Source organism: Strongylocentrotus purpuratus, unplaced genomic scaffold (assembly GCF_000002235.5).
Source record: "Strongylocentrotus purpuratus isolate Spur 01 unplaced genomic scaffold, Spur_5.0 spur5_scaffold_5, whole genome shotgun sequence".
NCBI classification, from domain to species: domain Eukaryota; kingdom Metazoa; phylum Echinodermata; class Echinoidea; order Camarodonta; family Strongylocentrotidae; genus Strongylocentrotus; species Strongylocentrotus purpuratus.
This window is the reverse complement of record NW_022145611.1, coordinates 13,990,972-14,005,638: the sequence shown is the minus strand read 5'-3', so window position 1 is coordinate 14,005,638 and position 14,667 is coordinate 13,990,972. Positions and strand designations below refer to the sequence as shown.

Here is a 14,667-nt window from a genome sequence, read left to right as displayed (position 1 = left end):
TTGTATAAGCACGAGTTCTCTGAAAATGATAATTGTAACATGCAAATTTTTCAAACAATCAGCATAACTTGAATTATTTTAATGAAGGCACTTTGAGGTACATGTAATTAATGTACATACTGTCCAAGCAGAGAGGAAGGTTTCAAGAGCGGGGAAAAAATACCATCCCTTTGATGTTTGATGGGGATACAATTCATTTGTGGTTTGCTTTCAATACTGAGAAAGAAAAAAATTAATATGAGGAAAATATTTGTTAGATATTCAGTACTGTACTGTATATACCATTTTGTGTTATCCTTTATTTTTATTTTCGACGATGGGTGGTTAAATCATGTTGCATACTGTAATACCAAGTCATACCCGCTTCTCCACAACAGTTTAATGAACCACTGTACATTCTTCTTCTTCAAGATAATCTGCTTCCTTCAATACTGAAGATTCTTGCAGATGCCGTATACTCTGCCTGATTGGGGTGTGCAGGTGGACCATTACACCGGGGTTTCCCCCTACTCTTATACGAATAGTGCAAGGGTGGTGACTCTCCTGTACACGGGGCCTCCATTTAACGTCCTATCCGAGGGACGGAGTGTTTTCCACTCAACATAGTCTGCGTCTATGAACAAGGGAAAGGGCACGTTAACACACAACGCAGGCTTCAGTCATCCGCCTTGGTGGGAGTCAAACCCGGGATCTTTGGTTCGACAGGCAGACGCTTTACCGACTGAGCCAACTTGCCTCCTCATTACTGTACATTAATGAACACACAAAGTGAACACTGAAAATCCCACTGCAACGGGTCTTTGGGAAAATCCACATACCCCGGTATCCTATTCAAAACTAAGTGACAACTTAAGCAATTTAGTCATTCATTCTACAAAAAATAAACATTCATTGTTGACCTTAGATAGTTTATTAGAATAACAAGAAGTCACTTTGAAATCAGTATATATGAAAGAATGGTGACATTTGTAACTCTGCATTATAATCCAAGAAAACAATAATTAAAAAAGTACATGAATACTGTAAATAACTACTGTATCTAAAAATTATTAAAACTATAGACACGTACATTGTTTTAAAAAATGTGCACCTTATATGTTCAAAAGTAAATACATTATCAGTCACAGTCGATGAAATACTTTTTCATTGCACAATTATAAGAAAGTGTAAAATAGAATTAACACTTGTCCCTTCATTGCAAAGGCAAAGCTCTGTGTCATTTGCATCTGAAAACTACGTAATACATTAAATAATAATTCAGTACAGTTTGTCCATGTGCAATAATACTTACAGTACAAGAAAATAATATCACATTTGTTACCAAATCCATATCCCATTAGTAAAAATTATCATTTCTTTCTCTGTGAGGAGTGATGCAGACCTATTCCATATCTTTGAGTCGTAATTAAAATGCTCTTCCAATTTTTGTCCCAATTCACCCTAGTCATTCATGAATCATGATGATTAATCATATTTCATGACATGTACTCGTACCCAAAGTCAAACTCTGCAATCTTTCACGTCTCCTGATACAAATCATTTAAAGAAGACAATATTTCACTTCGCTTATCTTCCATCAATAAATAGAATTTCTTTAGGTCTGGAATAGAGTTCTTCACGGAAGAAACAATTCGATGTCATGTTGTCTGCAAGTGGGGTATATCATCATCTGACAAATACTCAGTTCTCTCTGACTTGCTTCCGAGACTCGCTAACTTCATACACAGGAAGACGGGAACGACCATGATAGTTGCGCTCAGGGGGTCGCTTCTGGTACACGCTATCAAGATACAGAAGATTTGCAGGTATGGGATCCCGAATATGAGGGCCCAGAACCAGAAAGGAAGAGCCACCAGGCGTCTGGTGATGGACATGTACCATGTGAGTTGATTGGGGTTGAGACGGAGCGTGTCCGAGTACGTCTGGACGTGGTCCAGGGCAAGGGTGTTGTACTGGTCACTGAGCTCGAAGATGAAGTACCACAAAAAACAGCTGAGGGCCAGGAATAAGACCACAAATAACCATCCCATCCTTTGTCGGAATTTCATGTTGCTTCGCAGATGTAGTCGTGCACAATGAAAGGAAAGCACTCTGGAATGAACAAAAAAATTAACATGGTGCATTTACGTTTACCTTTATTCTGTAATAATGCTTTATAAGTGTATGAACATATAGTTCTTTTTATATCAAAAGTATATACTAGAAGTGTAAATCCAAGGAGCAAGCAACTCTCCTAAAGGAGGCAATTCTGAATTCAAGACTTTTGCAGTTATTTCAATAATCACCAATCAGATATATTTTTGAAAAATTTAATATTTAGGTCTACTTTTCAACAAGTACCAAATTTCACCATATTCACTAATGATGAAATCCACACATTACTCATTAGTAACAAGGTTTGACAAGTCTAGTCTTAATTTAAGATCCATTTGATGCAACAGCCATTGTTTTGTGTACACTGATAATACTGATACTAGTGATGGCTGATTATCAAGGCCAGGGTTAGGCTATAAAAAAAAAAAACCAACACAGATTGAAGCACACGGGACATGTTCATAACTTTAACTCCAGATCCAGTGAGCTCGTAAGACTGTAGAAATCCTCAATTCTTCGTAATTATCAGCTCAGTATTTTAAAGTAAATATGTATGAACAAAGATGATTAGCTATATTTACCCTACTCAAGCTGTACCGAGTTATAGAGGGACCGTGCGTGTAATGAAAATACTAAAGTATTTTTGCTTCATTCAAGGTCCACGACATCAATCAATTTAAACTATACATATATTTGATGTAATTTGAGTAACTTTCAATTAGTTTTAGAAGTAATTTGATACTTAAAATATTTTAGGATATTTATAGATATATTTATATAACGATAAATGGAAGATATGTTATGACTAAAATAAATTAATTCAGTAAAGTTACACTGACATACGAAAGTGCCTGTTTATATTCAAAATGGCGGCGCCCTGTGTCTCATGCGAAATTTCATTGAAGTCCGGAGAAAGGACCAATATCAAGTGTGTTCTCGCTACAAATGACGGGAAATTCTCGCGTCAGTCTGTTCGAGATGCTATTTCTAAGGTACAGGCAGATGTGAATGCATTTTTGACGGTTCAGGTGGAGAAAGAGAAGCAAGAAAGTGCACAACTAAAAAGCAGCGGTGTGAGGCCTCACGCCAAATCCGGGGCCGCCGGAGACGCAGGCGGAGCTGCTGGTGGAGAGGGAGACGTTCTCACGAGTGTGACAGGCGCTGGTATGTATGATGGGGGTGGTTAGGCGCTAGCTCACTAGTGTGTCTATACTTTGGACCTGTAACTCTAGCTCTAGCTCTCTCTTGTATCCTTCCTCCGCTCAGGTCGGAGATCGTCGGCACTGTGAGTCTGCCGAAGTTACATAAATGGCGTGGAGGTTATCCTTCTAATATAACATACAAAAAATCAACTAAATCTGCAACAATTGTGAAAAATAATGGTCATGATTCAAAATCGTTATCTTTCTTACCTGATTTGTGTCAATTTTCTTTTCTTTTTTGGAGTATTTTTCGAAAACATTATAAATAACATACCGGTACACTTTCTCACAGGTTTCACTGCAAACTGCTGCAAGATCCAAGTACATACAGCATTATACGGAGCAGTGCAGGTGGGCGGCGCGTGAGTGAAGTACTTAGAGACCATAATGAGGATCTGAGCCGAGACGAAGATATTAGTTGTCTTGGTTTTTAGGAAAAATAATTTTTAAAAATAAGAAAATTGAGACGAGACAGTTTAGAAAGATAACGACTTTGAAATCATGACCATTTTTTGAACAATTGTTAAAGATTTAGTTGATATTTGGTATGTTATATTTGTGTTTAGTAGGGTACTCTCCACGCGCAAGTCACAGGTCCAAAAATAGGCACACTTGTGAACTTGCGTCATTGGGTGTTGGGTGACCGGATACTTAACAAACATAAAGTCTTCTCTTTTACCTTTTGATTTATCGAAAAATATTTATCAAACAGCACTCACAAGTATAAATATGTGTCCTTTATAATATTGTTCAACATAAGTCTTAAAGGTTTATAAAATGTTGATACATGTAAACTTCTTCAAAATGCTGTTTTAAATCAATTGTCCGGATACTCAACATCTGGGTATTGGACTGGCTCACTAGTGTGACCAAACTTTTCATAAATGTCACAATTGATCTATGATATATAATTTTTTGTCAGATATGGTCTATTGTATTGCCTTGTCAAATTTACCCTAGTTTGACAGTCAACAGGGGGTGAAAATCTGTGTACAAATATTCAAACCAAGGACAGGTTGTTCTAACTCTTGTTAGTAGATCAGAAAATTCAGAGGGGAAATGGATGAAAATTAAAGAATGAACAATTTGGAATATTTCAAAATTTAGACCAATAATGACATTCAGAACAGCCCAAGTGCACAACAAGTCATGAACTCATGATACACAACAAGGATGTTTTTCTTTTGCTGTATGCTATCTTGCTAAGTGGCTAACAGTAACAGTTACTCATTAAATCTCTGTCTGTCAATTCTTGTAGATTAAAATCAAATGGCATATTTTTTCCATGACGTAAGTCTTTGAGCAACATATTTTACATGCCATACATAATTTTTGTTTTGTTTTGTTTGTTCTATTTTTGGAAAGATTCAATTGCTCTTTAAAATTTTAATTGTGGAGCACCAGGAGTGTCAAGTTTGACAGGCACAGGCGCTATTCAAGAACCCACTACATTTATTACTAAATTCTATTACTGCTATTATTATTGTTATTATTATCATCATTATTATTATCATCATCATCATCATCATCATCATCATCACCTTCATCTTCATCTTCCTCATCATCATCATCATTATTTTCATTATCATTATCATCATCATCATCATCATCAACATCATCATCATCGTCGTCGTCATCGTTGTCATCATCACTGGTAATTATTTTAATATAAACAAATATTTAGAATTCTGTGTACACAGTTATTTCTTTTCTTGATATTTCAGGGGATGATTCTGATGATGTGGGTTTAGAGGAGGATGAAGATGATGAGGAGGAAGACGTTCCAAAAAATGCAGACAATGATGAAGACCAGACGGGCAAAAGAGAAGCCAAGGACTGGGATTCAACATCAAGTAAAAAGTCCAAGTTATCCGATAGCTGACAAAAATAAGACATTGACCCTAATCAGTGATTTTATGTTGGAATCTAAAAGATTGATTAGAATGTATGACTTGTACAGTTTATAATTTATGTATACATGTAAATATTTTGCACTGATGTAAAATTGTACTGGCAGGAAGGATGTGCTTGAAAAATCCATTGAACAGATTGACAACTAGATTAGAATTTCCTGCAATATAAATTATAAAGTATCTGTAGTATTCTGTACTAGGACTGTCAACATCCGTGATTGATCATCATCATCATCATCATTGAGTATAGGATGTAGGCGTTGGCCTGTAATTCCCAGAAACTATGTCTGGCATTGTCATTTGAGAAAGATAGTACAAATACTTGTGTGCATGATGTAGGACTCTTGTTTTCAAACAAATGAGCACAGTGGATAAGTCAAAAGGCATAAGAGTATAATTCTACACATTACACAAAACCTATTACTCCCATGAGCTAAAGGCAAAATCTTAATTTAGTATTTTGACAGTCTACCTAATCAGACTCAAGTAGTGTACCTGTAATTTAATTACCATACTGCTAAATTATAAGTACTAGGTCGAGTTGAAACACTTTTAAGTCTCTGATTTTTTTGTACAACTTCTGGAGAAGATACTTGTCTCTCAAATTTGTTTTCTGCATTTCAGTTTTTCCAAATAATGCCCTTTGGCTGAATTATCAAAATAGTTGGAATGCCTTTTCAGACCCCCCCCCCCCCCCCCCCCCCCACAACAACAAAAATGTGATCACAATATTTTGAGATACCTGCCCAGACCAATGATTGTGAGTAAGATTGGCAGGAGAGGATAGAATTATCTTTTTTTCATTTGAAGCTTAAAGTAACACAGGGTAATGATAATTATTTATTCACTTCCTATTAACAATTCCTGGAGTATATGAAAGAAAGTGCAAAATGTGTACGTATATCTTTTTATGAAAACAAAAGGAAGTGAAAATGATACATTGCAATTGTGTTTTTTCCCAAAAGTTATGGTGTATTACTTTAATTGCAAAATGTATCTTTTAGCTGCATATGTAGTATGCAAAATTTGTAACTAATACAAACAATATATTGATTGGGACCTTTGTCCTTTCACTTTCATATTATGTTTTGTTTCATTTAGACATTGCTGCATAAACAAAAGTAAAAGATATCACAGAAATACCAAAATTAGTAAGTCCATCCCCATTTTTTCACTTTATTTCGTTGTTTAAAATGATGTATCAGGAGATTTTTTCATGATACCATACGCAGTCCGCGTATTTACTAATTGTTTATGGTAGAGATCACCAATTGCCCATATATTTATATCCCTTATGATAATTACATGTACTATGTTATCAATTTGTTCAACTCTATATTAAATCTAGATTTTCAGGGTAGTCATTTACTTAACATTCAGATAATATTATCACTGAAGCTTTACCGAAGTCCAGTCTTATTTATCTGTACAATTGTTACTCTTGTAAACATGCTGATTGATATGTGTAAATGTCTTTTTTTATGTCTTCTTTTGAAGACCAATCTTTCTTCTAAAAATTAGACAAGCAAAATGCAGAAGTTCAAAACAATATGGTTGTTGTCCAAAAAGTGTCGAAGGAGTATTGTCCTTTGTAAGATACATGTATATATATATACTTAAGTATGTGCATTTCCATTTGGTGAATGCCAGTAGGAAACAATGCATTTTATTTTATGAGCACAAAAAACATCAACCAAGAGGGAATTTTAAATTTATGTAAAAGACATTATTTGTTTGTGTAAATGATAAAAATCATGATTATGTATTTTACTATTTTATGTCAAAATGTTTCTTTGTATAAAGATTATTAAAAACAATCAGCCGTAGACGAAAGACTTCATGCATGGCTGATTGTCAACGAAACGGAGTTAAATCTCTTGTCAATTCTGCTTTTTTTTTTTCTACGGCTGGCAGCCAGTGAAAACGAATTCGTTTGATAAAATTATGGAAATGCAAGCACTACTTTAAACAAACAGAACTTTTGTCATTCCTTGCTCATTTTTCCTGATTGATGTGTCATATGAAAGGGCAGAAACTCAACTTTCTAGAAATGTGATATTCTCTTTGTAATTCAGATACCGTCCGCCAAATGACTTTTTGGTTTCCTCTCTTCAAATTGATTTTAATCACTCATGCATGAATTAAGCATCATATGAGTTGCATCAAATAAAAAAAGAGGATCTAAACTTTCCAAATATGTGTCATTTATTAATTATAAATCTGACTAAGTTATGATAAAACATCGATAATTCTCGGTTTCGTTTCTTCTGGGACGCCTTGTATGGTGTCGTTATTGCAAATTTAGCAATGTTTACTTCTGTGTCATACAATAGGCCTACGTACATAATCAAACTGTAATGGAAGCATCTCCCATATCACTTTTAAATCTAGCTGTTAGGATATGTTTGCTCTGTACTATTTTATCAAACCAATTGAAAGAATGACGATCATAAATTGAAGGAAAATATCCTCCATTAATCGACTTAACTAGAGAATGTTTAATTCCAAGCCAATTGACTTTTGAACCCAATAATTTTACTAATAAATCCAGTTGTCGTATGAATGAAATGGACCCATAACTGATAAAAGCAGTAGGGATGGGGAGGGATGGACTAATATGTCACAGATAAAAGAAGAAGAATATTGGTTTTCAGTCGAATATTTTGATGAGACCATAAACGCGAGAAGAAGAAAAATGGAAGACAAATCGAAACAGTGAGAACATGACCAGCTGCGTACACAGACCCTTCTCGTTGCCATAGTACTTGTTTAATCAATGGATTGCATTCTAGATATAAATAATGATTAAGTATATTTCTTCGAATGCTCCGATTGTACTACGTATATAGTGAGACAGTGTAGCGTAGGTCCAACCACTGAAGGGTCACTTGACATTGGGGGACCAGTCTTACGAGGTGGATGAAATCGAGTGAGGGGAGGGGATGCGAGAAGGTGTCTTATCCAGGCACAAAAATCCAATATTGATTGAACTTTTTTAGACCCCTTTTTCTTTACCTCGATCGCTTACATGTTTGTGCCCCCCCCCCCCCCCAAACATCAAACTCTGGCTACGTGCCTGGTCTTATCTCATATACATTTTGCCTTCCGCTTTCCCCTTCTTTCACCTATATCTCTAATATTTGTCTTTGTTTTGTGTCCCCCCCCCCCTTTTTTTCTTCCTTCGCCATTCGATGAAATTCAAATTTGTCGACAGCGTTACCTAAAAAGAACACACCGCCCCCTCCCCCCCCCCTTCTCTCTCTCTCTCTCTCTCTCTCTCCCTCTCCCTCTCTCCCTCCCTCCCTTGGATATATATATATTTCAACGTACATATCTATTATATTCTGTTTTGGAGACTGTGAACATAATATCCCCGTAAAGAGTCGCCTTACAGGACAATCAAACATTTCAAACAATTTTCATTGAAGTCCTGGCAGCATAAGGATTTATTAGTTGTTAGGTTGAGGGTTAACTGAAGGAAAATGAATTGTGAGACAATTTCTTTTCTCGGTCTTTTGAACCAGGATACAAGAAAATATGTAATTTCACCAACTGTTGCGTAGCTACGGGGACATGTGCCCCAAATCAAATGGCAAGAGAGAGAAGGGAGGAGAAAGAGAAAGAGGAAGAGAGAGAGAGAGAGAGAGAGTGGGGGGGGGGCGGTGGCAAAAAGGCCATTGAAGGAAGAAGATGGGAAGAGGACATAACGAATCATCCCATCAATTAATGGCCTTTTTAAATTTGCATTTCATTCACAAGTAAGACCGTGTCCCCTCCCCCCCCCCCCTCTTTACCCACATGCCAGCGAGTGCCCTCAATGTCTCTGCCCAAAGTACGCCACTCACACGATTTGGTCGGCGGTTTTATTATTTTAAAAATCACCGATGAAACTTGATGTCAAATAATTTATTTATTTACCTTTAGAAAACTACTAGGCGTCTAGGACTACATGTATAAATCTATAACAGCCTACATTGACTTGACTTGGTGAAAGTCCCTATTATAGCAAAAACATAAAACCGAGACCTACAAGTTAATGTCAGAAAAGGATGAAGTGGGGGTGTTCGAAAAAAAATCTCGAAAATCGGTTATCCCTGTATTACAAGTTATATGTAGTGGAGTACATATTATGTTCAAAGCGATCATGAACATTTTTTTAATAAAATTTATTTCTAGTGGTAGGGAGGGAAGGCGCTTATAAGGATCTGCCTATGATAATTTTATACCATTTAGGCGACACACAATAATACTTCGGCCTACATTTTGTGTTTTCTGCCAAGTCGAGATATTGTATTACTGAAATCGTATCGCTCCGGGAAGCATGTCATTGACTATACTATAACATTTATTTACGTTCGCTGCAAAAGTCAATAGAATATGACCAAAGTAAACTGTTCGCACTAAACTTCAAGGGAGGTCCTTGAAAGATACACTTGAGTGATCTTCAATAACTATCATCCATTAATTTCTAAGAGTGTCCGGGACATTATTATCGTAACGAAACCGCAAAAATATTGTGATGAATTGAGTTCGGATGGTGGGATTCCTGTGTGCATGCTGTCATGAAGAATTGCTGTCAAATTTGAACTTTGCATGCAGTCCATAAATTCCATCATGTTGTGATAGTGGCTGTATACATTTTATATATACGTCATTCACAGAGCGCTTATAGTATACAATTCGGTAGTCCGACTTTATTATCAAGAGTGCGAAGTTTTATATTGCACCGTGACAGGCGAGAGAAGAACATTGCCACCTTTTATTGTTCGAACAATGATTTATGACAATACATCGAATTCTTTTTTTTTGCTGCAATTCATAATTCGGTAAGTTCAGACCCGCATAATTTGGGAAACACAGTCTTTCCTTGAACACGGATATACCATATCACTACATGTCCATGACTCTGACTGTGACCGTGGTTTTGGAAAGCCTGTATCAAACCAGGATGAAATGTTTGTCTTTGACTGGCTTTGTAATAAGCTGACTTCACAGTTATCAACGCGGAAACAGGATTATAAACTGGCAGCTGTTTATATATAAACTTCCGGAAGCAAACTATATCTCTGGAAAAAATGTCGTGAACATGATATCATCATGACTTTGTAGGCCGTAATTGACATTTGAAGTGCTCTATTTTCATTGTCTTCATCGTAATTTTTCATCATGAGATCAGAAATGGAAGAACAGTAACAGCCAAGGGTCCATTGTGGATTGAAAGGACACGCAACGATCTGAGTGGAAACAGAACTGTATACAATATATAAATTTGGTTCCCACGCGTGGCGGGAAAACTTTGCGGGTCGTCTGCTTCACAAATAAATTTCATATTCAGTTCGTCATACTGCGAGAAGAAGAAAAAAAAATGTTCCACACGTGTGAATTCGGAATACTGTCTGGTGTCTTACCGGGGGACTCCAGACTAAATAAAAGGGTAAGTTTGAATTCAATTATCTAACAAATTGGAAGAAATAGTAGGTAAAGAGGTGGAAGTTGGGCCAAATTGTCTTTTTGTGAATATTCCTATCCAGAGAACTTACATGGTAAGTATAGAGTATATTTGTGTTTCACATACACTTAAAGTGAATGTATGATGTTGCTATCTAACGAAGCATTTCATATCGATTCGTTAAACGTGCTCTATTCAAAGTCACACACTGGAGGAAAGTTTTGTCAGCAACAAGGCCAAAAAGCGAAATGACGTGCGTGGTCACGCTCGAGGGGGAGGGGGTCATCCTCAAGCTCTTCTCTTAAACAAAGAGGAATATCGACCCACCTACATTACAAATCGTTACACAGGTATCACAGATCATTGAGCATATTTCGAACATAAAAGAAGGCGTTATGTGTAAGTTTTGGGACAAGACGTTCATAATTTTCAAGCAAATGCTCTATCCTTGCATGGACACAGTTTTAAAAAGGTCCACTCTTATATACATGTATTTATCACATGATGCCACTAAATACAATCTCTGGAGTAAGGAATTAATTTTCGTTATACACGAACACAAACAAAAACAGTCTTGATCATATAATTTGCACATAGAATTTGCTGAGCTGTGGATAAAATCATCATTTTCGCCTGTAGATCCCATGGATTTGAATAGAGATTATAGCACTTGAGTATAATGCGTTGGACTTTGTACACCGATTACGATGGATTTACATGTATTTCCGCAAGTGCCTGCCAAACACTTAGACCCTATTCCTTTTCTATACGAAGAATGTGTTAATGCGGCAACAACAAGGTAGACCTACTCTTTAAATAGAAATCTATCAGAATTATGTCTTCCCTTTGGACGGAAACAAACCTAAAACCAAACGTAAAATCAATTATCACATCCAGTCTCTTCACTAATGAGAGATGTTCCCGGAAATAGACCCCCTTTTCACAATCACCCGAAAGATGCTTTCTCAAGTGGCGTCGCCATGGAAACCCTGTCCTAAACTGGGAATCAGCTGTCTCTTTTTAATAATCGTTTGTACAATAATTGATTAAGCCGTGATTTTCCCTGTCTGAAACACAGGGTTTGGGAATGTATTGAAAAGTGCACCGTTTTCAGGTTATGCCAAAGAAGGGATGGCATTCTCGGATTTGTTAGTTTTTTTTTATATTTCCGTCATTCTACAAGAAAATGATATGTTTGTGTCGGACTATGTATTACTTGGACAGCTCTGAGGTTTAAGTCAGTGTCGCGGTGAAAACTGAAGTTCTTTTTTTCCCCGACAGAGTGAGGTGATAGTGTGTGTTGTTAAACAAGGTAATATCAATGTTGTTGTGGTATTCTATTGAGTGAAATATTATTGGAACCTGCTGTAGTTTCTACCATTCAGTGTCATTTTTGAGATACACCATCTCGAAAATGTATAGGTCAAAGTATGAGCGTCAAGGCATCTTATAAACTCAGAATATTTTATCCAAGTATGCTCAAATGGGCGTTTGAAAGTTTTGTTCGACATTCAATGTCATTAGTAATACACAAATCAAACTTTATACCTGTATTTTGGGAAGGGAAAAATCATTTCGAAAATGTCAAGCAATGTGATCCTAACAATATTGTTTGTTGACGTGAAGAATACATTTTGGTATTTTGCATGATTTCTTCTTTTGTTCGGTTAAATGTGCATACAGAAAAAAATCAGGCCTATCTAGACATTTCAACCCTATGTTCCACAGTTTTGACATTTCATGATGAACTTTCCGAACGTGCACATATTAATGATTCTACATAATATATTTGCCATATAGCATGCAGGCAAAACAGGTGTAGAGAATAATCATGTGCTTTAATATATCAAGATAAAGTTCACTTGTATTATTTTCATGATTTCCAATCTCAGGACCGATCGCAGAGATGCAATGAATGTGACACGATGTCAAAGAAGATCATATCAGAAAAGGAGATCCAGGAATCTGTGGTCGTCTTAAAAGACAGATTGCGAGTGAGTATTTATCTTCCATTTCATACCTTTAATCTAAAATTAATGAATTGACTCATTTTGAATGTTTGAAGTTTGCTTTTTTAATTCGTTAATTATAACATTTCTTATTGGAATGCCACCTCGTTTTAATCTTCGGGGGCTCTCACTAGTGTATAATATTATGCTTCTTTTTAAAGGAGGGATAGGCAGATCGAGACACTATTTTCTTGTTTTATATTATACCCTTTCTTTCTCGCATAATATGCTCCCTTACGCCATACTCTTTCTCACAGTTAATTCTACATACTGTTCGCACTCACTGTCCTATTATGATCGACGCCCCTGTCATTAAAGCTTATTTGAGTCTAGGGTCCTATATAGGGACACCTCTTCGGGATTTTTCAAACTTATTATTGTCGGGCGTTGATAACCAACCCTGCCCCCATCGGTCCCCCTCCCCCCAAATCGTCTGACCAAAATTGTCTGTCATGGGCATAATTTCCTCTTTTATTTTTGATGAGCAACCCTTAAAAGGGGATTAGGAAATTTGGAGGTCGGGGACGACCGGACGAGTGTGTATAAATTAAAGCGATTATTTGGGCGCTGGGTGGCACGGTTCTAGGACAATTACCCCCTAGACAGTCACCCACGGCCGATTACCAGCGGGACAATTATCCCCTGGAAAATTACCCCCGGAAAATTACCCCGTAAGGACAACCATCCACCCCCCCCCCCCGTGGAAAAATTACCCCCGCCCCCGGAAATTCACCCCATAGGTCATTTTCCTCCGGAGGCTAATTACCATCCAGAAATTACCCACTAGGATAACAACCCCCGTGTGGGTGTGTGTGTGTGGGGGGGGGGGGAGACGCACATATCTTGTCTTTGGTTAATTGTCTGAGGGGGCAATTGTTCACGGGGGGGGGGGGGGGTGTAATTGTCGTAGGTTGTAATTTTCCGTGGGGTAATTGTCCTCGGGAGATGATTGTCAGGGGGGGGGGGGTAAATTTCCGAGGGATAATTTTCCGAGGGCTGATTGTCTATTGGGGTAATTGTCTTGATACGAAGTGGCGCATGCCCGCTGTGCCCTACCCCTTGCTCCTTGCTATCCGCCATTTTTATAGTCAACACCTCGATGCAAAATAAATATCCATTATTCCATGCATTTAAAGATGAGACTATGTCTTATTTCTTTTTATATAATATTCCTTGCCTAATATAATATAAATCGTTATTCTTGGTTACAGATAATGCAGATCATGGTTGACGACTGCGCCGACATGTTCCAACAGAAGAAGATCAAGAAATGGAAAGCGGCAAGGCGACAATCGCGTGATGCCCACTACGAGTTGGACTGGAATATCATCGGTTGTGTTCTCATCATTATATTCTGTTTCCTGTTTCGTTCTGTCATAGCTCTTATTCGCGGTCCTGTAGTTCTGGAACCTTGCATTGAGCTAGAGCCCATCGCAGAGCCCGTAAACTGAACCAGGAAAATAATACAAATTTTAGTAGGCCTACATGCATTTGCCTGTAGGCCTATTGCCTTCGCCTATGACAGACTGGGAAGCAGGAGACATTGCTATTTTGTATATATATCTGAATTTCTCCTTTGATGGCTGCATGGAAACAGAGCGTTTTTACACTAATGGAAAGCAGGGGCATCAAATACTGGAGATATAGGAATGAGCGGCCGGGATGAGCGGCTGATCTCTTCCCAATCATTCCGGAACAACTCAGAATATGTCGCGTTTTTCGACGTATAGTGATTATTGTTCTATCGCGACTTATCCACCGGTACACTGATGCCCCCCCTCTTCCACTCCATCATAGCACCAGTGGCTGGACACACGATATGCCCCTCTGAATGGACTTGGTTATATCTGGTGTCATGTTGCTCCGTTTTGTGTAAATGGAAGTGGAAATGGGCGATTCCATGCAAGCATTACAATCCAGTCAGATATAAGCTTTTATATGTTTATTTATTTTCATCCCTATTTTTTAAATAAATTATATTGATATGACCATTGACAATA

The 14,667-nt window shown here is 37.4% G+C and overlaps 3 protein-coding genes across 3 annotated transcripts; 2 read left to right on the top strand and 1 right to left on the bottom strand.

Moving 5' to 3' along the window:
- Positions 1-1,637: 1,637 nt before the first annotated feature.
- LOC115918070 (transmembrane protein 251-A-like) lies at positions 1,638-2,048 on the bottom strand. Its single transcript, XM_030998612.1, has one exon. It carries the CDS (start codon positions 2,046-2,048, stop codon positions 1,638-1,640), a length of 411 nt encoding a protein of 136 aa, XP_030854472.1.
- Positions 2,049-2,953: 905 nt separating this feature from the next.
- Positions 2,954-6,904, top strand: LOC580305 (prothymosin alpha-A). Its single transcript, XM_794985.5, has 2 exons — positions 2,954-3,258; positions 5,021-6,904. Exons 1-2 carry the CDS (start codon positions 2,961-2,963, stop codon positions 5,176-5,178), a joined length of 456 nt encoding a protein of 151 aa, XP_800078.1. The 5' UTR covers positions 2,954-2,960; the 3' UTR covers positions 5,179-6,904.
- Positions 6,905-10,288: 3,384 nt separating this feature from the next.
- On the top strand, positions 10,289-14,319 carry LOC115929776. The gene is made up of 3 exons (XM_030999771.1): positions 10,289-10,643; positions 12,551-12,652; positions 13,879-14,319. Exons 1-3 carry the CDS (start codon positions 10,575-10,577, stop codon positions 14,116-14,118), a joined length of 411 nt encoding a protein of 136 aa, XP_030855631.1. The 5' UTR covers positions 10,289-10,574; the 3' UTR covers positions 14,119-14,319.
- The last annotated feature ends 348 nt before the right edge of the window (positions 14,320-14,667 follow it).